At 33.5% G+C, this 24623-nt stretch overlaps 3 protein-coding genes across 3 annotated transcripts; 2 read left to right on the top strand and 1 right to left on the bottom strand.

The window, feature by feature from the left end:
* The first annotated feature begins 257 nt into the window (after positions 1-257).
* On the top strand, positions 258-5857 carry LOAG_02663 (hypothetical protein). The gene is made up of 13 exons (XM_020446080.1): positions 258-399; positions 711-774; positions 1006-1231; positions 1514-1679; positions 1954-2157; positions 2769-2986; positions 3477-3680; positions 4013-4187; positions 4293-4413; positions 4714-4951; positions 5136-5235; positions 5361-5481; positions 5598-5857. Exons 1-13 carry the CDS (start codon positions 308-310, stop codon positions 5790-5792), a joined length of 2124 nt encoding a protein of 707 aa, XP_020303534.1. The 5' UTR covers positions 258-307; the 3' UTR covers positions 5793-5857.
* A 1059-nt stretch (positions 5858-6916) lies between these two features.
* Positions 6917-22719, bottom strand: LOAG_17670 (rap guanine nucleotide exchange factor 1; the record flags this gene model as incomplete). Its single annotated transcript, XM_020450333.1, has 21 exons — positions 6917-7163; positions 7377-7422; positions 7684-7732; positions 8261-8464; positions 8636-8726; positions 8993-9156; positions 9271-9417; positions 9547-9644; positions 10067-10222; positions 10387-10582; positions 10825-10968; positions 11299-11485; positions 12397-12588; positions 15673-15809; positions 17242-17464; positions 17615-17743; positions 18239-18317; positions 18948-19101; positions 20234-20332; positions 20644-20804; positions 22548-22719. The coding sequence occupies 21 exons, from the start codon at positions 22717-22719 to the stop codon at positions 7052-7054; spliced, it is 2940 nt and encodes a 979-aa protein (XP_020306004.1). The 3' UTR covers positions 6917-7051.
* A 560-nt stretch (positions 22720-23279) lies between these two features.
* LOAG_02660 (hypothetical protein) lies at positions 23280-24430 on the top strand (the record flags this gene model as incomplete). The annotated part of the gene is made up of 3 exons (XM_003138197.1): positions 23280-23395; positions 23755-23915; positions 24333-24430. 3 exons carry the CDS (start codon positions 23280-23282, stop codon positions 24428-24430), a joined length of 375 nt encoding a protein of 124 aa, XP_003138245.1.
* Positions 24431-24623: the final 193 nt, after the last annotated feature.

Here is a 24623-nt window from a genome sequence, read left to right as displayed (position 1 = left end):
GACTGTATGTCGTATCATTTTTGGGATAGTGGATTCATTTTTATAGGCACATATTACTTTATGCAGCAAAATTTTCTTACTTTGGATTATTAAGTAAGCACTGTTTTAATGCTTTTGAAATATTCACCTTTTCGAGTTATGTATAAATCGTAAAAACGTGGAAGTGATGGTTGCGGTACAGAAAAAAGTGTGCTCTGTTTTGTGGATTATAGTAATATGTTTTGCTTTTTCTGTGAACTTCTGATTAAAATTTATGTAGCTGATACGTCTCGTGGTGCTTGATCAGTGACAACTGATTGAATTGAGAATGAATTCATCATGGCATAAAGGGACGGTTTTGCCAACAAAGAATAAACTCGATTTACTGCTTGCATTGGAACGAGGAACTGAAAAAGCAAGGTATGTGATTTAGCTATTTTAAAGTGATTCTGTGTGGTTTTCCTAGTTGAAATAAGTCTAGTCAGCATATTAGATTATATCAGTCAATCGGTTAAGATCACAGTCAGTAATTTATTGACGAGGTATATATTTTGTCAGTTGTTCTGCAAGTTTACATTTTTGGCAGCTCTAAGGGCCCCAAAACGTACTGGTTTTCTGTTTGCATAGAACTGTTTCAACTTTCTTAATTTTAATTGTTGGGAAATAGAATTAGTTAGGACTCGAAAAAGTTGCATGAATTTTAACTGAGACAGTGCAATGATTATTTACAGGCTTTGGCAGTTGTGGCGGCAAGTTATAATTTGGGTCTTACCAACGGTTTACTTCATTTTTGATGTGAGTTATTCTGAATTAAAAATTTATGCAGCTGATTTAGGATTTGATATTTTTCCAATTAAATAGATCCCATTTTCGTCTTAAGTTTCTTCATTTTCTTCAGCTCACTCTGGAATTGGTTTTCAAACTTCTCTGATTTTGCTTTTGGTTTTAACTATAACTTCATTTTTTTGCTTATATTAATGACAGAAACGAGCGTATGTATATACATCTCAATATTTCTTCTTTTAGATTTTCGCTTTCAATTACGCCACTTGCACCATTTTGATTTCTTTCTTTCTGCAGTATAATAGAGTTCATTTAACGACATATGTGGTTGAAATCACTGCACTTTTCATTTGTTTGTTGAATTTGTTGGTATGTTTTTTCGAAGCAACGAAATATTCTTGCTATATCACGAGGAGAGTGCCATCGAAACTTACACCGCATCAAACTTCTTCACTTGTGACTGATCAGAGTGAGACTTTGACATTTTAACATTTTAAAAGCAAACAGAAATGCTTTGACCTCAGCAATCTTATAGAAATATTCGTATAGTGCTTACTGAAGGTTTTTCTTTGGCAGGTGATCTTATTCCATTTTAAGAAACATAACAGTCATTCGTAGGTAAGAACTTGGATTCCCTGAATTTGAGAATTCTATGAGCAAAATATTCTAATATTTTGAATGAAATTAGTTTTTACTATTTTTTTGGAGAAGATAATCTTTATTTGACGGGTATTTTGGCTTCATTTTTCAGGTGGCTGCAGCATTTCATCGCCTCCATCAAATCGAAATTTTATCACACAGTGGCTTTCGGCTTTACATTTTGGCAACTGGGCAGCACAAGCTCCGAAAAATCCATTTTCATCAAATTATATAAGGCATAATTTGACTAGCTCTTCAATTGGGTCTTCGTTTAATAGGTTAGTTGGTTCCCTGAAATTTTCATCCATTCCAAGAATACAGACGTACAAGTAATAGAGCTAAAATCTGTGAACCGTCATCTTCTCTTGACAGTGAGCTGGGATTTTCAATGATCATTTGAACCTTTTCGCAAAAGATCCCCAATATGGCAGAATTTACACAACATCATTAATTTGTAACACTTTTGAAACATTATGAGAAAATTTTTTTATTTAAAGTCATTTAAGCACAAAAACAAAAAAGTTTATAGTCGCAAAACGAATAAATTTGCAGTCGCAAGTCAGGAAACGCGTTTGGCGACAGCACTTTGTTCTTACATTCAACACCATTGGTTGACCACCACTGTTCATATGTAGAAAGACATTTGGGCCATTCTGTACCATTATCTGCGAAAGTTGGTTCAAGGACATCTCTTCGGAGTCGTCCGACTTGTTCAATTCAAACAAATAAGCAGTTGGAAGAGTATCTTCAAAAAAGGTTAGAAACTACATCGTGAAGAACGACTGCCCTTGCGGTATTAAAGCAAACACTTCAAATAACCATTTGTAGGATGTGGTTTTTATTTGGAATTTTTGCTGCTCAACATGTTAATAATATATGCCTAACTTTCATCGACTATAGTTATGCTGGTTTGCTGCTCAGCATGTTAACAATATATGCCTGAGAAAAATATACGAAAACTTTAAAGATATAAAACATGCGAAATCTTTCTGACCACTATATATGTTTCGTTATTACTTTCGTGAGAATGCTAGACAAGTCAACTTTCGCGCTTCCACTGGAAGGTAAAGATTGTGCAGTTGCATTCGTTAAACTGAAAGGCACCAATCTAACACAGTCGTTAAAGTATAAGGTATAAACAACCTTTCTTCTCTTTACCTGGCTGGAAAACATCGTTTAGCTTCTTAATGTAGACGAATTGCATACGGGAACTCTATCGGTAGCTTAAGTTTAATAGATTCCTTCCTCTATCTCACAAAAGTACACAGATTCCAATACTACGAAAAGAGTATACTATAAGATAATCGTCGAGTGTAATAAATTTCATATGAATTGAAAGAAATAAAATAAAGTTCAAAATTTTTCAGTCCTGAGAACAATGAATTATGCAAAAGTGCCTTAGCACCGTTTTCAACGTCGTTTGGTTCATTGTCATCTTCCGAATCCGAGCGTATCATTGGTATTTCTAAGCCATTCCGTTTGACAATTTCCAGAAATAACAGTTACGAAGTTGGAACTGCCATGTATGATGATGAACAAGGGAGAGTGGTAGGCGATGAAAATAGTGTTGTTACGTTGGTAACAGGTTGCTATTTGATTATGCAGTATTTGTTATAATATAATATAATATGTATTATACAATGATATCAATTTAATCTTTTACCTATGAAAAATGATGACTTTGCTTAGAAGTTGAAACAGAACGTTTAAATGAACTAAGATAATTGCAATCAAATTTGATAATTGCAATTCTAAGATAATTGCAATCAAATGTGCGTCGTGCAAAATGCATAAATTTGGCGTGATCTGCTGTTAAGATAGCGCAATTTTTTATACTAGTTGGCGTATTTTTGATGTAATCTAAAATATCGTGATACTTTACGATAGGTTTAATGATGTTAAACTTATGTTGTCGCACAAAAAATGAACATGTCATGTTTAATTCATATCACCGTTTGAGAAATTCTCATTCATTTCTAGTCGTACATTGCTGATGATGATGGAGAGAAATCGTTAATATTTTAATATTCGCATATTCACAAGACACAATTGTATAGATTCATATTTTTATTCAGGCAGCCGTATAATGGTAACTGATAAACGCATATCGTTATCACCAATTCCACTGAATTTGATTGAAGTCGGCAATGAATTGACCGCTGAAGATGGTAAGGGTATGGCGAGCGATGCGGCTGACGTTACACGAAATGTTAACAATGATAGTATTACATTTCGTGTGAATCATAACGCTGCAAAGCGATCACCAAGGAGTGGCCAGGGTTTGTGAAATTCAATTTGATTTTGAAAATTTTGCCTAAACTTAAAAATTACTGATTAAAAAGGCAAAAATTTTTTTTGTCACTAGCAGATTTTAGATATATTATAATAAGCAAAATGAAAATATCAATATGTTCCTTTTGGCTATCAAGTATAGGTCAAATCGTTGCTCAGTTTAGGGGAGAATTTCCTAAAATTCAGTTTTCATTTCGGAAATACAACACTGGTTTTGAATTGAAAATTTGGGGATGGAAACTTTATGTTTTTCCCAGTCACGCACACTTCGTTTAGATTTTAGTCTAAAAAGTTCTTGATACCCAGCCGAAGTTTACAGGATTTACTCCGCCGTTGCTTCGTCGACCAGAAAGTTATGAACGTCGTCGCCATTCTAGCTTATCTCCACATTCACATTCTGGAAACCAATTTTCAAATGTGGTTCAGTCGAACGGAATTGAAAGCAGTCCCACTGGCAAGCAGATACCGATCACTTCTTCGGAAATATTGAATCAGTGAGAATTCTTGTTGTTCTAGGTTTTTTTTTATTTTCTTGTGACTAAAACAGGTTTTCAAAGTGTGATGAAAAGTTTTAGAATGGTTCGCGTTTTGTGTTGTAGATATAAAATGGACGCTGAAGACTTCGCGGTCGCTGAACGTAATTTACGCTCCTGGATTTGTCAAACAATTTTACGTCCACTCATTGTAAAAGTAGATGAAATTAATGCTATTTTTATGAAGGCATGTTTTTTCTCAATTTCGAAAATTTCTTTCGGATGATTATTCGCGAATTTAAGTGAACTTGTGATAACCGTAGAATAACTTATAGCTACCTTTAATTAATCTATTTTTTTCTTAATATAAAAGATATAAAGAGAAATCCGTTATCGCACAAGCAGTACTTATTGTTAATCCTAAATTAACTTTTAGAATTGCAAAGATGTCGAGCATCTAATGAAAATTAAAGCTAGGTAGAAAAATCGAATGAGTGGGTTTATGCACTAATGATGACTAACAAAGGGAAAAAGCAGAAATTTTCAGTCCCATACATATTTGCATTTGAAAATCGGTCACTCATCTGTTGAGGCTCTTCAAACTGCTGCTTCATCGAAAAGTGATTTGCTGAAGTCAGCCCTGCCATACATTTTACCATATCTCAAAACACATGAAAAACAGTCTTATTTGATTAAAAGATGTCGAGAATTGTGCGTTGATGTCTGCATGAGAGAGTACAATTGGCAAAGCGGAGGATATGAGCCTGTTGAAAGGAGAGAAGAAGGTTAAATTTCTTTTCTTTTGTTTTCATTCTGAGATTTCCTTTTTTAGAAGGAAAGCTAGGGAGAGCAAGTGCACACTTTTGATACCCATGAAAAATTCAAGCGCCGTTGAATTTAATGTTATTTAAAAACTAATTAGGCATCTAGAAACTTTTAGAATTAAGAAATGAGGGATTTGTATTTCAGGTGAACAGGCTTATTCGCCAACAGAGCATGCATGGGGCCCCCATTTACCAACAGACGCCCAGCTTATTTGGTCGTGGTTTGCAGTTTACATGGATGCGCGGTAATAGTTTCAGTTTATATTTTGTGATTATTGCAAAAGTTAAGTGCTGACTACTTTTGATAAAGAAATGATATGACAGACTCACTTGAAGTATATGAAACCATTAAAAAACATTTTTTCTACAGGATGGGAACAAATCCTTTGGTGAATGATATCGAAATGCCATTCTCGTCAGTTTTCTACCTAAAAAAGCCCGCAAAGCCGTCGCCATTACAGTGTATGAAGAAGTCTTTCTACATTTATCAGGTATTTAACTGGAAAATTTCACTTTTCGGCATTTCGGCATGTGATTTGTTAATCCAGTTAAACAACGAATCCATCGACTCAACAGTTAAGCTTTGGAGCATTATTAGATTTTTTAGAGTAGCACTCATCCTCCACACTTTGAATTGGTCCTGGATGGTGGTCGTGAACGTTTCGAAGTTGATCGCGGCACAAAAAATCTCTGGCGAACAATATTACTTTTCATACAGCATATTCGGTTGTTTAACGAAGGCCAGCTAGGTAATATAAAAATTGATGAAAATGGTATCAATCTTGCTTGCGTTCTGGAGTAGATCTGTTACAAATGATGGTGACAATGATTTTTCATCTTCTTCAAGTTTCATATGAAAATCATGAGCATTCTTAATTCTAATGATTGAATTTAGTAGACTTCAACAAAAAAAAAAAGTAGTTTTTCAATTCATCCTACATTCGTATTTATTTTTCGACTGATGATTTCAACGGGATAGTTCACTGTATATTACATCTTGAAGATTCCAGTCTTGAAAGGATCCCAAGATTTCAGGAATCCTGAAATCTCGGTTCATTTATCACAATAGTTTCAAATTACTTCATTCACCCTTCCTGAACTGACAAGGCTGGAAAAATTTAATCGTTTAACACCCACTACTAGGTGGTTTTTCATGAATGCTGTGGTTTTCACTTAATTTTAGTATGATTTTATATTTCATTATAACTTTACTTTCTCCTCTAAATCATTTTATATAAAAATTATGGAGGGACCGAGAAGTTTCAGTTCTGTTTCGGAAAAACATGTATTGTTACTTTAGCCGCTTTTCTGAATAATAAATTTTTAACTTGGAAATTTCTTTTAGCAATCAAAATTTTCGGCCACTGTTAACAATCACTACTTAATTTGCAGAGCTTAACTTTGAACGAGTGCCGTATCTTCAGTTATGATTTTTCCATACATTTTTTATTATAACCTTGTTAAATTTCAATTTGCTTTTAAAAGCTAGATTTTACGTGTTTAAAAGGCTTTCCACAATTCTACTTTCAATTTTCATTCACAGCGACTTTTCCTTAATGGAGCGAAGCTGTGACATATCTGACAACTGCAATGATATTTAAACGAAATGTGAAGATAGGATTTGTGGATTTATGCAGGGAAGTAAATAATAGTTATAAATAAAAATATTAGGGGATGTTGATAGAAATTATTTAATAAGAGTACAGGGAGAGCGGAAAACTGAGATCAAGATGAAAGGAGGTACAAGCGGGAAGAATTCATATCATTGACATGAATATGCACAAGTGCCATCACAAGTACCTTTGATAATATCGTGGAGTAGTCTTCTAAAACCAAGTTTCTATCGGCAGAACAACACTACTACTAGGATTTCTAATACTGTCAAGACCACCATGATTATCATTAATATATCAATAGTTCCTTCGACACTTATTGCTATTTTTAGAGCTCTGCCATAATTGCCGCTCCGTGAGAGCACCAATTTTACTCTGTACGAAATCAGTTTGTTATTTTTGCTAGTATTACATTCACCGACCACCATTTTTGCTTTCACTACGGATATTAATTTGCTAGAACGATATGAACACTGTTACTACAAACGTTTTTTTTTGATGGCTCAATTTGATAAGATAATTCCATCAGACGCCGCTGATTGTCGATCACTTTGAAATTCCTACAAAAAGTATAATCGATGGACCGATTTTTAGGAAAAATGGAAAAGCAAGTCTCAAAGAATTCGCGAAATTTTTTAGATATTCTAGAAATTTCTAAGAGAACGCCCAGAAAGCGATCAGAGTAACTCCATGGTGTGTGTCCATGGTGAAAAGCCGTGACTTCATGCTACAATGATGGAACTACCTTTTAATAACTTGGAAAAAATACCTACCTAACAAGGTTTTTTGACTTGAAAACCTTCCGTTCGAAGGCGAAAGCTGAAAAAAATGGTTCAAATGATTCCAATGTTACCGTAAATGTACTATGTAAATTTACTAGGCACTTTATGAACACTATCAAGATATTAGCATTGCTAAGTGATACATCGGATATGGTTTTTACGACACCTGGTAAATCTGGCAAAATATAATGAGAATGATATATTATCCGGATATTAATCAACAACATGGCTAATGCTATCCAAAGTTTTTTACTGAGAAATTAGAATCAGTAGTTGTGAAATGACCTCTTAAACATACCTGGATATTTGCACTGCCTAAAGCCCCGCAAAACGTTAGCAATCATGTGCTGAAATCATTCAAACATTCGAAATAATTCCCTTGAGGATTAGTGTATGCTCTGGAGATAAAATGGTATTGTAAAGACAAAAATTAAGTTTCTGATAAAATTGAATAAAGGAAGGATAAAAGATATATTTTTTCTTTTTGACTACTACTGGTTGGTCAACATTGGCAAAAAATTTATCAGATTATCAAGAAATTGACCTAAAAATTAAGGATTTTTCAAAAATTCTCATAAATCCGAAACACTTGGATGGAAATTTTTAGGTATGTTCACTAGTGCGCAACATGATCAGTGATTTTTGACAGTAATCGATATCTCAGATTGATAACACATTGATCAAAATTGGCAAAAACCTTATCCAGTAATAAGAAATGCCAGAAAAAAAAAATCTGACATTGAGTAGTAACGAGTCTAACTTGGAATGCAACTCCAAGCATATGAAAAAATGAGATGAAAGAGATTAGAAAGTGAATTTAATGCGCAGTTTCCACATTGGCATGTATATCAAACATGTAATTATGTGGCGCTTACCATTTTTTCGAAATTGATCAAACCAGCGAAGTAGGTCTTATTGCCCTCATGTGTAAATGTTAAATCTTTGAGAAGCAGTGGAATAAATGGCACCGTTGGTGCACTCATATTGGCTGTAAGCATCCGATAAGCACGGTGATTACGGCATGGGTCAAGCAATTCTTCGAACTCCGCGTACTGTTGCTTCATCTTAGATGGAAGTTTCTGGAAATAATGATATTTGATAAATGATATTACTCCAAAATCTGATGAGACACTGGTATACGTCGTGTCTGTTTCGCCATATATTTCAGACTTGAATCTAAAATTCATTTAAGGTTCGAAGATGCTATCTTTGATGTAAGAAAAATAAAAAAGTTCTTTTGATAAACTTACATCCCAAAGATGAGTGATCCGACTAACAGCAACATTACTGAGACCTAAGATAATCGCAAATAATGACAACAAGTCCTTGTTTTCCTTTGCGCTGCAGAATTCACATACTTTATTTTAACCATTTACCGATCATTAAAGTTAAGGTGTAGAGCAAGTTAAAATCGAGTTTTAAAATAAGAAGCTTGAATTAGGTATCGAAATTAAAAATGTGAACCTCACTTGGCAATAAACGGAAAGAGTGGATTAGTAAATCTCAATTCCTATTGTTATATCTTGCAAAATCAAAAAGTTGATGTTATGTTCCGCATATGCCGACTGCACTTTATTTATTTTTATTGGAAATTATATGAAACTCACTGTGCGGCAATTTTGATAAATTTTTTGAGAATGGAAAGACGTTTTGCGTTGCCTTGAGCAAGCAATACTTCAGTTGTTGTCCAAAATTGTACTTCGTTGAAACGTCGCATTAGAAGATCTAAATTTGATGTTATCCGATTAGGAAACTGCTCTCGTCCAAATACCTGAAACAATACGGGAACTTCGAAAGTCTTCAAAAATTACGCAAGTCCTTGAAATTCAAAAAGTTTTTAGTTTCTTCAAAAGATTTAATATGACGATAGTTCAGAATCAAGAACCTGAGTGATAAGTTCGATATCATCGGTTGCTTCGAACAGTTGGGTGTGAAAAATCAGCAATTGTTGAGCAATATCAATACTACTTAAACAGTCCAGCAATGAGGAATGGATAATCTCTAATGGACCAACTTGTTGCGGCATTGGAGTCTGAAGTAGTTTTCATGAATTCTTTACTAACATTGAAGAGAATTGTGGATTTGAATATCGATGGATGAAATTGGTAATGAATTACGAGTCTCTTTTGGAGAAACAATCTACTCGAACACTAAAAGTTACCAGCGTTTCGATTTGATTATTATAAACGATGTATAAACGTCCGTTTAGTGATATCATTGTCGGAATACTGATATCATTCGGTGCAAAGATTATTCTTTCTATAATGCACATTCGAAAATTTCTTTCAGTCGTTTGAAAAGTGCAAATTCTTGAAAAACTAGTCTAAATTTGTGACTACAGCAGTAGCTCCAGCAATCAAACTTCGTATTTTTACGTGGAATTTTTCAAAACTGAATTAAACAGGAATATTAATGAATGTGGAATGTAGATCCGTTCTTTGATGTCTTAAAGTGATTCTTCCTAATCTCTATTATTACTTTCATTTTATAACAGTAAATTTTGAAACTTTGGTTAGATAATGAAAGATGGGAGAGGCTGAAAGGATTTCTACATTGAATGTTTTCCAAATTTTTGAAAAAAAAGAGGCTTTGTGTTTTTTTACTACGATCATTGAGAATTTGAAATGCAATTTGAGGTGGAGATGTGAATTTTAAAACTCCCAATAACTTGCAAAATCCACCTCCACTGCTTTTCACTTCAACTAATTGCAGTTCCTCGTTGGAGCCATTATAAAGCATTTTTGTTTTTGCCATTTCACAGATATCAGCAGCAGTTTTATCAAGTCTTATGCTCATTATGAAAGAGCTTGTGTCGGACAGATAAATTACTTGGTTACCTGAAGAGATCAACCGATAAAAATCCTTCGCTGTCTAAGGAATGATAGTATAATAAAATGAGTCAGCGACTGCGGAAATAAAACAAACAGTGCAATATAAGCAAAGCGTGGATGTGAAAAAACGAAACCAGAAAAGATGAATAAAAGTGACAAAGGGAACCAACAGGTATCAAATGGTAGTACGGGGTTCGGTGCCGGAGCATAGCTACAGTAAACACCACAGTCAAGTACTACTGATGAATGCCTGTTAATCGTTTGCATGGCACTTTCACGAAGCTGTCGAATTGCGCACATTGCTTCCAGATTTGACAACATTTCTGGAAACTGTCGACTATCTTCCAGAACGTAACAATACAATTCCTGCAATCTAACTTCTTGGTTTTTCCGATCGATTATTCTTCCATAGTTATTTAATTTCTTTCCTCACTTTACCATTTATGCTTTCTTTTGTAACTGCGACATTACCGGAAAAACTTATCTCCAAACTGTACTTACGTAAGCTTACTCGTTCAGCAGGTAAATATTTGTTTGATCAAAAAGTTTTATAGTAATAAATCAATTCAACTATAACCAGTCAAAGAGAATTGAATTGAATAGTCGACCTCAACGAAACTGTTAGATGCAGGATCAAGAAAGAATCGTAAACCAAGAATTTGTACCCATAAATTCAGAAAGGTAACCACACGTCGTTTTGCGACAATTTTGTGCTCATAATTGTCTGTTGGTAGTGTACCATCCATTCCGACCTGACAAAAAAAAAAAAAAAAAAAAAAAGAAAAAAAGAAAAAGTGACAACTGACAATTCAGAGAGATCAAAAGGTTGTTTGAATGATGTTTCAATAACGGAGAACTAGAAACAACAAACTGGTCATATTTCCTTCAGTTCAGATTTCTCAATGATTACTAACTTCAGGAAACTACAGAAAGGTTTGTATAAGTTATGAGATTTGAAGGATTGAATGTATGCCAATGTCAAAATATAAATTCAGAAGAAATCAGCACTAGTACTAAGCTGAAATATTTGGCATTTTGCAAATGATTGAAAGCTGAAAAAAATTTTTTTTTGAAAAACATACGGTGGAACCACGCATGTAATAATTTTTAAGATAACTGCATAAAATGTTAACGGGCATATGAATGATATGTGTAAGAATGAAATCCTCCAAAAATGTATCCACCAAGCCATCATCGGTTTGCGCGTCTATTCGAGTTTCCAACAAATATTCTACGGTTTTCTCCGGCATCCCAGCCACCACCGAGTAACTGGAATCTATTTTTTAAACAATTTTCAAATATTTCTCCAGAGGATTCTTTTAATGGATGAACAATTCGGCATAGCCTTTGTAATTTGATAATATTTTGACTTACTTTAATCAGTTTATTTGCTAGCTATTCATTACCTCACTTATTTTATAAAGTTATCAATTAACGTGTTTGGCATTTCGCAAACTAAAATGGAGGACAGTAAAGTTGAATAAAAAGAATTAAATAATCACAAATAATTATGTAGACGTGTGCGGGACTTTTGAAAACAAAAGTGAGTAACTGCAAACCTTTTTAAAAGTAGTAGCAAGATTTGCCAAGATAAACAAAAAAAATTTCAAATCAGCTGAACTCAGGTATCAACCAGAAACAAACTAATATATGCACATATAAATATTAGTGATCAATCAATTTTCCAATATACGAAAAAATTAAACATTTCAAATTTTGAGAAAAATGTTTCCCTCAACTGTTAAGACCTGATAAATGTTTTCCAGAGTTTTCTTTTTTATAAAAAAAAAGATCCCTAAGCGAAGGGTTTGAATTTTAGATACACGAATATTTCGTGATTACTTTCACAAAAGAAAAGTATCAAATATGAATGCATCAAGACTGAAGTTCCAAATAAATCTACTTTATAAAAGAATTGTTCAAAAATTAGAAAAGATAAAATTAGAAATTAACAAAACAGATAGACAAGCAAACTAAAATAGATTTGAAATTCCTATACGTCTCCTCATAAATTCTGATTTATTCGATATTAAATAACGATGATTTGTAAATTATGAAAAGTTTAATGTCATTAAAACCAATTAGTTGATAAGAAGTAAATTACCAATTAAATATGAAATGAATTGGGAATATTTAAAAAACAAGTGTTAGTAGTTTACATAAAGAAAATCGACACCAACCAACATCTTGGCCTTATGTCTGCAGCCAAATCATCGAGAGCGTCTATTGCCACAGCATTAACTGCAACTGCAACGGAAGTGTGATAAGCATCGTTGAACGTTTGATACACCGCATTCATCTTCTCCAATACGAGCACATCCTGTCCATGTTCTTTCAATCGTACGGTATTAGCCTCCACATCTCGTAAAATGCTGCAAAAAAAGTTTTGTTTCATTTCATACTTAAAGTTATGTCGAATTATTTAATTTTTAAGATAGGAAAGACAAAAGATTTTTACGATCATACAGTCTGATTTACCATCATAAGAGTTAATATCAATCAGTATATGGTTCACTTCTGATAAAAAGTACAGAAGTAATTTTGCAACTTCTTTTCTATGCAATATAACGACGAGAATAATTGGGTCTAACTTTTATTCATGAAGACGTTGACATCTGACATTCCAAAGTAAATGTAAGAAGCCAAAAAATCATTCCTGTTACAAGAACTATTTGAATTGCCTTTAATCTGGTACGGAAAGTTGGATTCTTCGGAATATTTTTTATCAGAGGAAAATAACGAAGCATTGAAATTGCGTAAGTGAGGCAAACTAATTTTTCAGTGAAACAACAAATGCACTTTAGCGGCGAGCGGGTCAACAAACGAGGCGCATGTGGAAAGAGAGAATTGAAGAAAAAAGAATGAATTGATTCCAAAAGTACTAGGTAGTAGGCATTCTCGCAATGAAACAAACTCTAAACAGTATCATTATGCTTAATTCGAGAATCTTTTTGGAATCTTGCTCCTTTTAAATTTTCCCGTGGGATTATTCCGGTAATCTTTTTATGACTCATTGCAAGCATGAATTCTGATTTCGATTAGATTTAGTGAATGCTGCATTGATTACAAGTTCAGTGAATGCAGCACCGATCAGTGGAACAATTCAAATTTACCGTCGTAATTCAGAATAATAATATCAGGATGAATAAATTAGAACAAGATGCATTTGATAAGTCAGAATCACCAAATTTTCCACCGACAGCTATCGTGTACTATGAAACAGTTAAAGTATTCTGCCTACTTCGCTATTCCACTTGCATGATAACACGTGGTGTTATATACAATGAAAGCCATTGTAAATTATTAATTATCAACTAATTAATTTGGACGGCTAAACATTTAAATGAGTAATGAAACGACAATCGACAAACGGAAATTTATTCGCATATAGAAAAAAGTGGTTCGATGGATAGGCGAAAAGATTTACTTCCATTATCTATGCAGCAATATAATCGCACTGTGAGTCATTTTCTAACTACCAGAAGTGATTACTTATTAGCAACTAGAGCCTGATAATAAAGAAAATAGTTATGGCACGGTATGAATAGCAAATATTTCTAAAGCTTTAATGAAGCAAAGAAAGTATACTGCTACTCTAGGGACAAGTGAAGAAATCATTGCCAGTCTGACCAGTAATAGTAATCTTAAAACAGTTATTGATCTGAAACTGAGCTTTAGAAAACACAAAACAATAACATTGGAAATTTTCGACATTGATGTCCTGAAAAAAGCCAAAATGGTTTGAAGATCAAAAAAGAAAATCAAGATATATGAAAACTGATTGAAATTAAAATATCCCTTTGGATGAGCTTACTCCTAACAGTAGTCAATTAAGCAACAGGAAATGTTTAAATGAATACGAAGAATATAGTAGTATGTAGAAGACGGAAGTGAAATATTTACGAATAAAAAAATAAAAAGAATACTATGAGACACTTCCTGGCGATTGCCATTTCAGTTAAGTAGCGATATTGCTGAAAACGGGTAGATGTTGTAACACTACCAGTGTTTTAATTTCACTATGGTTGCTTCCTTCCTTTCAAATATATCATAAATTGATAAAGAAAAAAAAAAACAATTAGCAAAATTGTGGAAAGAAATGATGCAAATCCAATAAATTTCAAGTTAGAAACCATTAAAAAAATTGATTTATCGATAAGCTTAAGAAGAGACATTTATCCATGAATTCTTATCAATACCTGAGATTTAAAGTGAGGTGCTACTTTGGAAATAAACTGCTGATAGTTTCAATAACATTTCAACAGCATTCCTTTTGAAAGAATATTATTTGCAGTATGGTATCAGTGTGTTCGTGGAAAAGTGATCAAGTATCAAAAATCTGTTCTAGTGATGTGTACTTTTGTTAACATCGAGTGGAAGTGATCATTTAATAAACTATACTACCATTGTGGCAAAAACTAACAACTGGAAATAAAATATTTCATAGAAAAAAAAAAAAAATACTGCACTGCTTTTCTCTCATCCTTTAAAAAAGAGCCGAAAGATTGAAATGCTATCATGAAGCCAAGACAGATTCTTATCAAGTTCTGATTATTTAAGGAATCCAGTGATCCTGAATCCTCCTAGACCGAATGAATTCAGAATCTTTATTTAAGCAGTTGGGTTTATTAAATTCTGAAACTAAATTTATGCATCACCTATCTAATGTAGACAGGACATTAATAGAAAATGTTTTTTGAAGTACAGTTCTTAAAACTGATGCTCTTATCTGAGTACTCCTCCAATCATTTTATACTAGAAATTTTCAAAAAAGAATACAGCTCATGAGAATGACCGACTATAACAGATAACAGATCACATCTGCGTCAATGTCGCCAATACCAAACAAACACAGACATTTCGGCAGACAGTTTATTAAAGCTTGCCATTTCTTCCATCGAATTCGGAAATTTCGATGGAGATTGTCAAATACGATTAAAAATCAACAAAAAAAACAATTGACTACCGTCATTACAGCAATCCCTTCCATCCCTGCCTCCCTACGCTCTCCTGAGACTGGATCAGTCATTTATTTTCCCGCTTCTAACATACTTATTCGAAAGGATAGGCCTTCTGAAAATATGGATAGGATATTTTCGAATTTCGCATAAATGGAAAGCTTAAAAACCTTAATACATAGAAGATTAAAAGGAACCAAACAGCGTGATCCCTTGCAATCAGCAATCTGCATGCAGTTGGTGTATGCATTGTTGCAAATACTACTGTGTACCGTATTCGATAATAATGTTAGAGATGCTATTTGAAACTAATTTACTAGGTAGAAAATTTTGTTAAGATGAAAGGAATCCTCCCTAATTTTGAAAATTAAATTTATCTTGAGAATTTAGCTATCTTCAAATCATTCAAAAGACAATAAGAGTGAAAATGAAGAATGCATTCTATAAAATCCTAACTCACTCTATTATTAATTATTTACAAACACAACTTTAACTCACCGATTGAAATCGTCCTTGTCAACACGCAAAAACTGTGATTTGTCTTGACGAAGAGCTACAGTAGCAGCGCGAGGCGCATCATTTACCAGAGCTAATTTACCAAAATCGTCACCTTCACGAAGAGTACAAACAACACCCTGAATATTTACGTTCATCATTATTATTATCATCATCATCATCATAATTGCAATTTCTATCACCCATATCATATCAGTGTCGGAGTCAGTATTATGGTGATTGCTGTCAAAAATATTGTCAATTTTTCATCAATTTCTTTTTTTTCTAAAAAAGGAGCCAGTAATATAAAAGTAGCGAAGGTATGATGAAAGAGAAGCGAAACTGCTTTGTATCTCCTGGGACAAATGATTCGAGTAGTCAAATCTAAAATCCTGCTCTGAACATCTGCTGATCTGAGCAAACAATTCATTGCTATCCTACAAAATGGATTACAGCTCCAATTTCTCAGTTTCCTGTGAAAAATGCGAGCAGAATTAGCTTTAAATGCCTATTCTTCAAAATATCAGTTGGAATAAAATAGTAAAAAGTGGAAATTTTTGTGAATTTTTCCTTTTATCAGGTAAAATGAAACCTTATCAATTATCACTACTGCGGCATGTATTCATTTGGAATCTTTTGCTATCATTTTATCTCAGTGATTTTTTATTTCTTCATCAGTTTCAGTAACAACGGAAACGCTTTTGCTGGAGCCAATATTTTATATTTTTTTTCTTCTGCAAAATTTATGCCAGCCTTTTAAGTTTGCCGAGATTCAATAAAGCTCGTAGAGTAGATGAAAACTGCGCATCGCTCTGAATGAAACCGTCGATCTAGAAGTAAAAATCCCGAAGAATCACAAAGATCAGGGACATTCCGATGAAAATGTGAAATAAATGGCTTAAGCTTTCGCTTAGATTTCTTATAATTACACGATGAAACAATTGAAAAAACGTTGAACAAACAGTACTGCTTTAACTTGATAGAGAAGAGGAAATGGAGATGAATTAATTGAGGAAACACAAAAGTATGGAAGATAGGAAGGACTGAATAAGCGTTCTCAGAAATAGTAAATGTGGATAAAGGAACAATTCATATCATAAATTAATAAATATTATTTTGGATATATTATGTAGCGCTTACAGATTATCTTGCATATATCAAATCCTTAACTTTGCTTTTTTCAAGAATTTCCAATGTCCTACTTGGCACATTTTCCAAATCCCATCTGTCTGACTTCAAAAGAAAATGATTGTATTAAGAGTGCGCAAAAAAAGAGTAAGATAAAATAAGTTTAGCGAAGGAACGAAGGAAAATAAAATAAGTTTAGTGGAGGTCATATTTTATATCTAGGTCATTATAAAGACAACTCGACCTCTAACCTTATTGAACTGTTGTGTCATCAGCAGTTCGGGTAATCATTCTTCAATGCCAGGAATAAAGAAATACAGTTGATTAGAATGATCCATCGACAAGTTTTCAAAATTCAAATTCAAATCAAAGGTGTCAAAAAATTAGAAACAGTCTTAGCTGGTGTATACATAAATGCTAAGTTTCCGCATGAAAAAGACTTACTTTTCCGTGTATGATAACATCAACGGATCCTTTGAGGATGATATACCAACATATGCCCACATCACCCTGCCGGAACAGTACATGTCCAGCATGTTGGTGCTGTTCGAAGAAAACAACCGCGGCCAATTCACGTTTCACCATTGTACTCAGATGAGTTAGTGCTTTTACGTGTAATAGTTCCCTGTAGACGTGCTCTAGTTCTTGCAAAGTACGTTCCAACGACCTGAAAAGGAATCAAAGTAAGAAAAACCTCAATGAAATATATAATAAGCATCCAAAAATAACATCTCATCTGTCATCTAAAAATGTCTCTTCACTTTGTTTTATTCTTTCTTTAACTTTTAACATAAAAACGGATTTGCTTAAAACAGACGGTTTGCAGAGAATCATGCGAAACAACGAATCAGGTCCAATGGTATTGAGGAAAGATATGGCTGCGGCAATATCACTAACGTATGGTACCGATTCTTGTTCTCCGTCAAATATCACACCGGATGTTAACCTGCGAGCTTTTAGTACATATAATTTTCATTTATTTATAAATTACAAATGATGGGAAAAGTCGATAGTTATGCCTTAAAAGAGTTTTTAGAAATTTAAGAAAAATAGTTATAATTTACTGATTTATTAAATAATTGGATACTTGATATTAGCTTACAAAATACTGAATTTATTAAGTGGGACAATTTATTAAATGGTTGTAAAAATCAAGTTTAAATTGAAATTGTGATTAAAAAGACGAAAATATCACCTCTAAGCAAGATACATAACTAAACAGACGATAAATGGTTTTAAACTTTTGACATACATATTCACGTAAAACCTGATATAGGCTTGGCAGTAGAAATTTAACGCATCTTCGTACAACATCTTTTAATTTGCATAAATTCATGAAAAGCCATTTTTTCTATTGAGAAACAAGATTGCTGAGAAACGCCTTGAGAAATATAGGCTACGGATCTTATAATAAATTAATGTCAGCATAAATTGTAAATACCTCATATGAACGCTACTTGTGATACCATTAGTCCAACGATAAAAGATATGCTTGTCGGCAAACTGTAATTCGTTGCTTACTGAAAAGTAACAAGTATGATCCTCCAACTTTGTCACGAAATCCCTCGACTAACATCTTTTTTTTTAAATCGCAATAATTTTGCTCTTGGAACTACGACCCTAATTTCATGTTCTTGTCCATTTATTTGTATTTCTGCAGGCAGTCTTTCTGTATGAGTGCATTTTTTTCTAATTTGAAAATTTTTACTCGGTTTAGTATTAGCTTCGATTACCTAAAAGTATGTTTTTCTCGACGCGAAATGATAGATCCCTAAAGTATTTTGAATATTATTCATTCACGGAAGGGAAGTTCAATTTCCGATTAACAAATCTGCTTATCCAAAAGTTCGCGTGACCCAAATATTATTCTAGAAATGGCTAAGTAAAAGTCTGACACACGTAGTCCTTCACTGCCAGATTTTTTTTTTGCTTATTAGCTACCTCACCGTTTACTTGTGATACGGTTTAAGGTGTTAAATGTCACTTCACATTTTACCGTGGCAATTATCTCAGATCTTATCCCAGCGGTGACAAGGTACCGGCCAAAATGAGCCATAGCCAGAAGAATAAGGATGAGACAATAATGAAGCCAAAATGGGCCATAGCCAGAAGAATAAGGATAAGACAATAATAAAGCCAAATTCGCTAACCATGTGCGATGATACCATTTTCCAACAATGCCTGCCACATACCAACCACTTGAAAACGTGTCAATGATATATTTTTGGTTGAATCCAACGTTTCGGTAGCAAGAGTACTCAACCAGTCAACCATTTCCGTACCAATCATGCATGACAAAAAAGACTAAAGAAATTTTCATAGCCTTCTTAATTTTGGATTTTTGAATTTACCTAAAATAAATGAGTTCCAAAGATTTAAATTTTATGATAAATATAATTGTGAGATTAAAAATTCCGCTTATTACACTCATTTTTTTTTCCGTTTTCTATTACTTATCCTTCCTCATTTACACTCAACTGTAGATGTAATTATCATATATTGTTGCACCAAAACGCCTTCCTCGCTTGATACATTTGATATTTCACTAGATTTTGTTGAGTGATGGGTGAGAATTAATTCAATATTAAGTAAATGGAAGATATGAAGATAAAAATAGAAAAACAGAGCAAAACCGTTATTGCCAATATTGCTACCTTCTGTATTACTACATTCTGTAACAATCAATTAGAAGTCCGACCAAAATTTTGAAGACTCATTGCTCTAGTCTTAGACTTAAATTGGATCTGGAAATTAGAACAGAAATACTTCTCAACCGCCTCTTCCTGTTAATGATACAATACTCCTCATTTGACTTTTTCATATTTGTGATTTAGAAAATTAAGTTCTATAAATTAATTGGAAAAAAGACAAATTCTTTTAGCTCAGTATGCATCACAATCTTGATATGAGGGACTAATTCATTCCTAGCCAATTATTTATCAGCTGATTACTAGCCACTTTTGATATCACGTCGTAATTAATTGTTGAGTGATCTACGAACTTTATAGTTAGTTTCCACCTATTATTTAGTATCATGCATCGAGTTTTTTATTTCAACTATAATTTTTAAGGGATTTTCAGGGGACTTTGAATATCTCTCTTTAAGACAATTACTCATCTACATTCCTTGTACTGCCCTGAAATGCTTTTAATAGAAATCAGAAAAAGAGTCTTGCACTAGAAAATGAAGTTTCGTTTCCTGCCAATTTCTTTTGATTTCCTTTTTCCTCCTTGATGATGACCTATTAAATTGTATCGCTTATCATATCATTATAGAATACTTTACCAATCACTGATTTCTCTGATGTTTTTTGTTCATTTCAGATTATATCGCATCAATTTCTTTGTTTTGCTCAAATCTAACAAAGCACAGTGGCGTAAGAAGTACTATCCTTAGCATGTCACAAAATGAATTTTCGAATTAGCTGAAAAATACCTGCAAATATCCTTTACGATCACTAACAAGATTTGGGTCACGTAATTCCATAGTCCGTTTAAGGATATATCCTGCTTCGTAGATCCTTGATTGCAATGACTAAAAATTATGAGACAAAGCTAGGTTAATCGGAATTCTTCAGCCTAATAATTTTTACATAAAAAAAAAAGAAACTGATAAAAACTGATACATTTTTGAAATCTTAATGTTATTACTCATAGTAATTTCAATTAAATCTGATAGGCATGCTGATACCTAGCAAGACGGTGTCATTTACTTTTGTAAGCTATATCAGTGGATCTCTCATTTTATGTAATAGGATAATTTTTTAAGAAATTGAATTGATAACCACTTTAATAAAACACTCGGATAACGAAAAACTCAAATCTGTGGAGACGCTATCTACTTACAGCAGAATTATTGAGTTCGAAGTAACTTGAAGGAGAATTCCAGTCACATTGCGTTTCGTTGTCAACATCAGCAGTAGTTGCATTCAGTTCATGTTGCACATCATTAGCAATTTCGTTGTTACGCCGTCTCATTTCGTAAAAATTATACGTCATCTTGCCATCTGTAGGAAAAATGCCGCAAATTCGTCAAAATCAAACTTCGTTTCAGTCTTAGTTGACTTGAAACTTCCAACTTACATCCATATGTCATTTCTTATATTATATGTTTATGTTTATTAGTGAATGATTATTATACCTTCCAATTAGAAACTATAAAATGCGCTTAACTTCTCGGTCATTTGCATACTTTTTGGCCTCTACCAATATGTGGTGATTGTTACTGCTAAAGGTGAAATAAATGATTTTTCAGTTTCTGTATTTTGGTAAAGTTTATTTGTTCCAGAATCCTTTTAAATCCGCATATTTTCCAGTATTGATTCTCCGAAGCAAGGAAAATTCTTAAGAAGTGTTCAGTGTTTCTGGTTTACTGTCATGACACGCCAGGTTGATTGAAACGGTTGTTACATTACCATTCAGACTAATGCTATCTCTTTGCTTGGGGCTTTTCGAAACTAATGCCGCTGCATTGTAGTTTGTAAAAAAAAAAAAAAAAAAGACGATATGTATTATATCACATAAGAAAGGAAAGAACTATATGTGAATATATTATCTCACATTTCAGACAATCAATTGGTGAAGCCGAGATAAGAGAGTAGTAAAGATAAGTAACAGAATCAGGAAAAGTTGGCATTTACTGCTAAAAGCCATGTCATCCATCTCTAGACCGTAATATAGTGATATCCCGTAAAGTATCCTTTTCATACAATTACTTTCATTCTGACGAAGCCTTGCTCATCTTAATTCCTGATTTATGGCAGAACAGCTTGACTAGTGTACCTCAGCATCCGAAACATTAAAAGTTTCCCAGAAGCGACTAATTATCTTCTCGAACCTAATAATTACTCATAAATTGAGGCAGTTACAACTTCTTCATTAGTTTTGCAGAGAATATTTAGTTAAACGATGCTTCTTCAAGCAGTTTATATCATGGGTTAAAAATAAGTGAACATATCGCAAATTCCAAGACCACAATGAGTACTGCACTTAGCGCTTGACAGAACTCACATTTGTATTTCCATTCTAATTTTGACCTAATTAAGTATTCAAGTCTAATTTCTAATCCTAATTTTAATTCACTTTTTACTGTGCAAACTGCACATGAATAGCACAACCAGGATAATTTCTTAGAGTCTACTGGGCTATAAATGTCGCTCAAAAGTATTAACTGAGGCCAGCCGTCAAACAATCGATCAGTCATAATTGAAAACCAAGCAATCTGATAATAGGTGACAAAATACTAGCAGTTTCTCAGCACTCTCTAGAACAGAAATCTGGAAATTAATTATTAACATTATACTTTTTTTGAAAGAGAAAAGCACTGCTTCTCTGTATCGGCAAAAACCCTTTTCCTGTTAGCTCATTTTTCTGATATTCTAAGTGTCAAGAACCTTCCCTACACCATATGAAAGCGCTGAATGTCCAAAAACCACGACATCTTCAACTCTAGTTAATGACTCATCAAAAGACTGTATTTAACAATCAACTCTGTCACAATTTGTCACACTCTATTTGAAGTTGATCAAGGGTATCCAATCAAGTAGTAAAATTGGAGTTGATAAACTTAGACATTTTGGGTTATTTAGTAGTTCGAGAACAATTATACTTTATTTGTAACATAATCTCTTTTGGTTCTTTAAAGTGTTTTTTAGAAGGGAGCATTTTTGATGGAATATAATGAATGTTATGACATGAAACAAATTGTCCTCACTTAACAGGTGCTAAAAAAACAGAAACAACGAACGAACCGAGGTCATCAGAGAGGAGATCCTGCATGACGACAATATGTGGCTGCAGATTGTTCGCGTGTTTCTGCAATAAGGTTAATTTTAAGCTCGTTACGAATATATTCAGAGAAAGCATGCGAGAAGGTATGGTATGATTGTAGCAGTAAGCGCAATTTGCTAAATATCGTAGCATCTTACATTGTTAAATAATTAAATTCTATTATCAAAATGGAACTTCATTAATAACTTCAGGTAGTAACCGTAGCTATAGTGGGGGGATAGTGAGAGGGTGCATTTCAAAGTGCTTTATCAAATACTTCCGTGAAAGGATGATGGCTTGATTGGGCGGAAAGGCATGCTATTTGAAGAAGAAAACTATTAGTTAGAAGTTTAACAATAAGGGAAAATATTTTGCTACCTGCTTGTTGTTAATTCTTCTTGAATCACTAGTGTGGTAAAGAGAGAGAGGGAGGAAGAAAGAGAGGGAGAGGGAGAGAGAGAGATGTTGCTCGAAGAAAGCTGAACAAATAAATGTAACGGAACAATTCAGACAGGTATTTGTTCATGTGCATGTTGTCGATTAGGATGGGAGATAGCCTGTGAAGTTCAAAATTTCCGGATTGCAAGTAATTTTAGCACAAAAGAATATTCAGTACAACTAAGCTTAAAAAGAATCAGTGCAAGACACTTTATGCCATTTTTTTTGGATACGATCTTTTTTTTTGAGCATTTTTCGTTCTACATATGTCAAAAATGGCTTCGAACAGTCTTAGTGACAAGGGAATTGGGGGAGGTCCGAAAATTTGTGACGCAGATTTCGGTGAATTCGTTTATCCAAAAGGACAGTTATTACCCGTTATTTTCTCAAGGTACACAAAAGTGATCAATATCAGTCCTAAATGGGAAATTTAAAGGTATCATGAATGTATGGCTAATGCTAACGATTATTAAACAGTTATTTATGAAGTAAGCATAAATCATTTTATTACAAATTGTTCATTAAACGGTAACTTGATTAACTGCTGTTAATCTATTGTTCGTGGGATTCTCATAAATTTTACAAATGACCCTTTAATTAGCTGATTCATTCCAGACTTTTCTCTCTGGAAGAAAAAACTCGTCATTCCCAAATGTACATTGTGAATAAAGCAAATTAGCAGCATACTTAATATTAGCTATGTAATAGTTGAAGACATTTCAGAGAGATTCCAATAAATTAATTATGCAGATTGCGCCAAAATATTCCGTATATAACTCCTTTATATGTGCCAAATTTTCCACAACGTGTCAAAAGTCTAAGTGATGCAAATGATGCCATGCTTCAAAATAAGGATCTCAGATTTTATGGAATCCTCTTGTTAACGGAAATCTTTGCCTTTTCTACCAGCAGTCTGCATTTCAAAGTTATGGTCAGAAAACCTGCTTACCGAAATAAATGAAAATATTGCTGGAGAAGCAAGGAAAGGAATACATGACATAAGCTGGGAGGTCATCTGGACGGAGGGAATTGCAAAAGTACCACTCATCCAGGTTTTCTCTTTTTCAACTTATTTGGTATTCTTTATAAAAGCGGTAATAAGTCAACGAGATCAAATCAATTTAAGAGTCTCTCCACTCAGTTACAGCGTTGTTTTGGAACTTTCGATAAGCAACATCTCCAGTGGGGATAATTAGAGGAAGAAACTTAACATAACTGCTTGTTGCTTCCATTCTAAAGAACAATCATTAATTAGCTGTTAATGATGAAATAAACACGAACATTATAAACAGAGATGAAATGATGTTGATTGATAGTGACAATTTCAGCTGGACGGATAACACGTGCTGAGCAGGAATGGCGTGAAATTGATAATTCACCAAAGAGAGCAATTGGTTGTAATGTTTCGATTATATGCTCATTCTGAAAACTGACCATTATGATAGCTTCTGTTTTTTCTTTTTTTTTTCTGACATAATTCATCTTTGACAGCTTTCGTGAAAGGATACGAATGATTGCCGTGGGAACACACCATGAATTTTGCTATCATATGCCGTCGAGTATAAGTCAACGACGATCTGCTAATCTAAGCCTCAGGAGAGTGAAAGAGAGAAAGGGAG

Source organism: Loa loa (genome assembly GCF_000183805.2).
Source record: "Loa loa unplaced genomic scaffold supercont3.111, whole genome shotgun sequence".
Classification (NCBI taxonomy): Eukaryota; Metazoa; Nematoda; class Chromadorea; order Rhabditida; family Onchocercidae; genus Loa; species Loa loa.
Note: the sequence above shows the minus strand (reverse complement) of the source record. Positions and strands in the feature narration are given on the sequence as shown.

What these genes read in the sequence shown, in the direction of transcription:
- LOAG_02663 (XM_020446080.1), top strand. Translation starts at nt 308, where the DNA reads ATGAATTCATCATGGCATAAAGGGACGGTTTTGCCAACAAAGAATAAA. An exon ending in GAAGAGTATCTTCAAAAAAG is followed by an intron (nt 2,158 to 2,768) that starts GTTAGAAACTAC and finishes AAAATTTTTCAG; the next exon opens with TCCTGAGAACAATGAATTAT. An exon ending in TGTTGTTACGTTGGTAACAG is followed by an intron (nt 2,987 to 3,476) that starts GTTGCTATTTGA and finishes ATTTTTATTCAG; the next exon opens with GCAGCCGTATAATGGTAACT.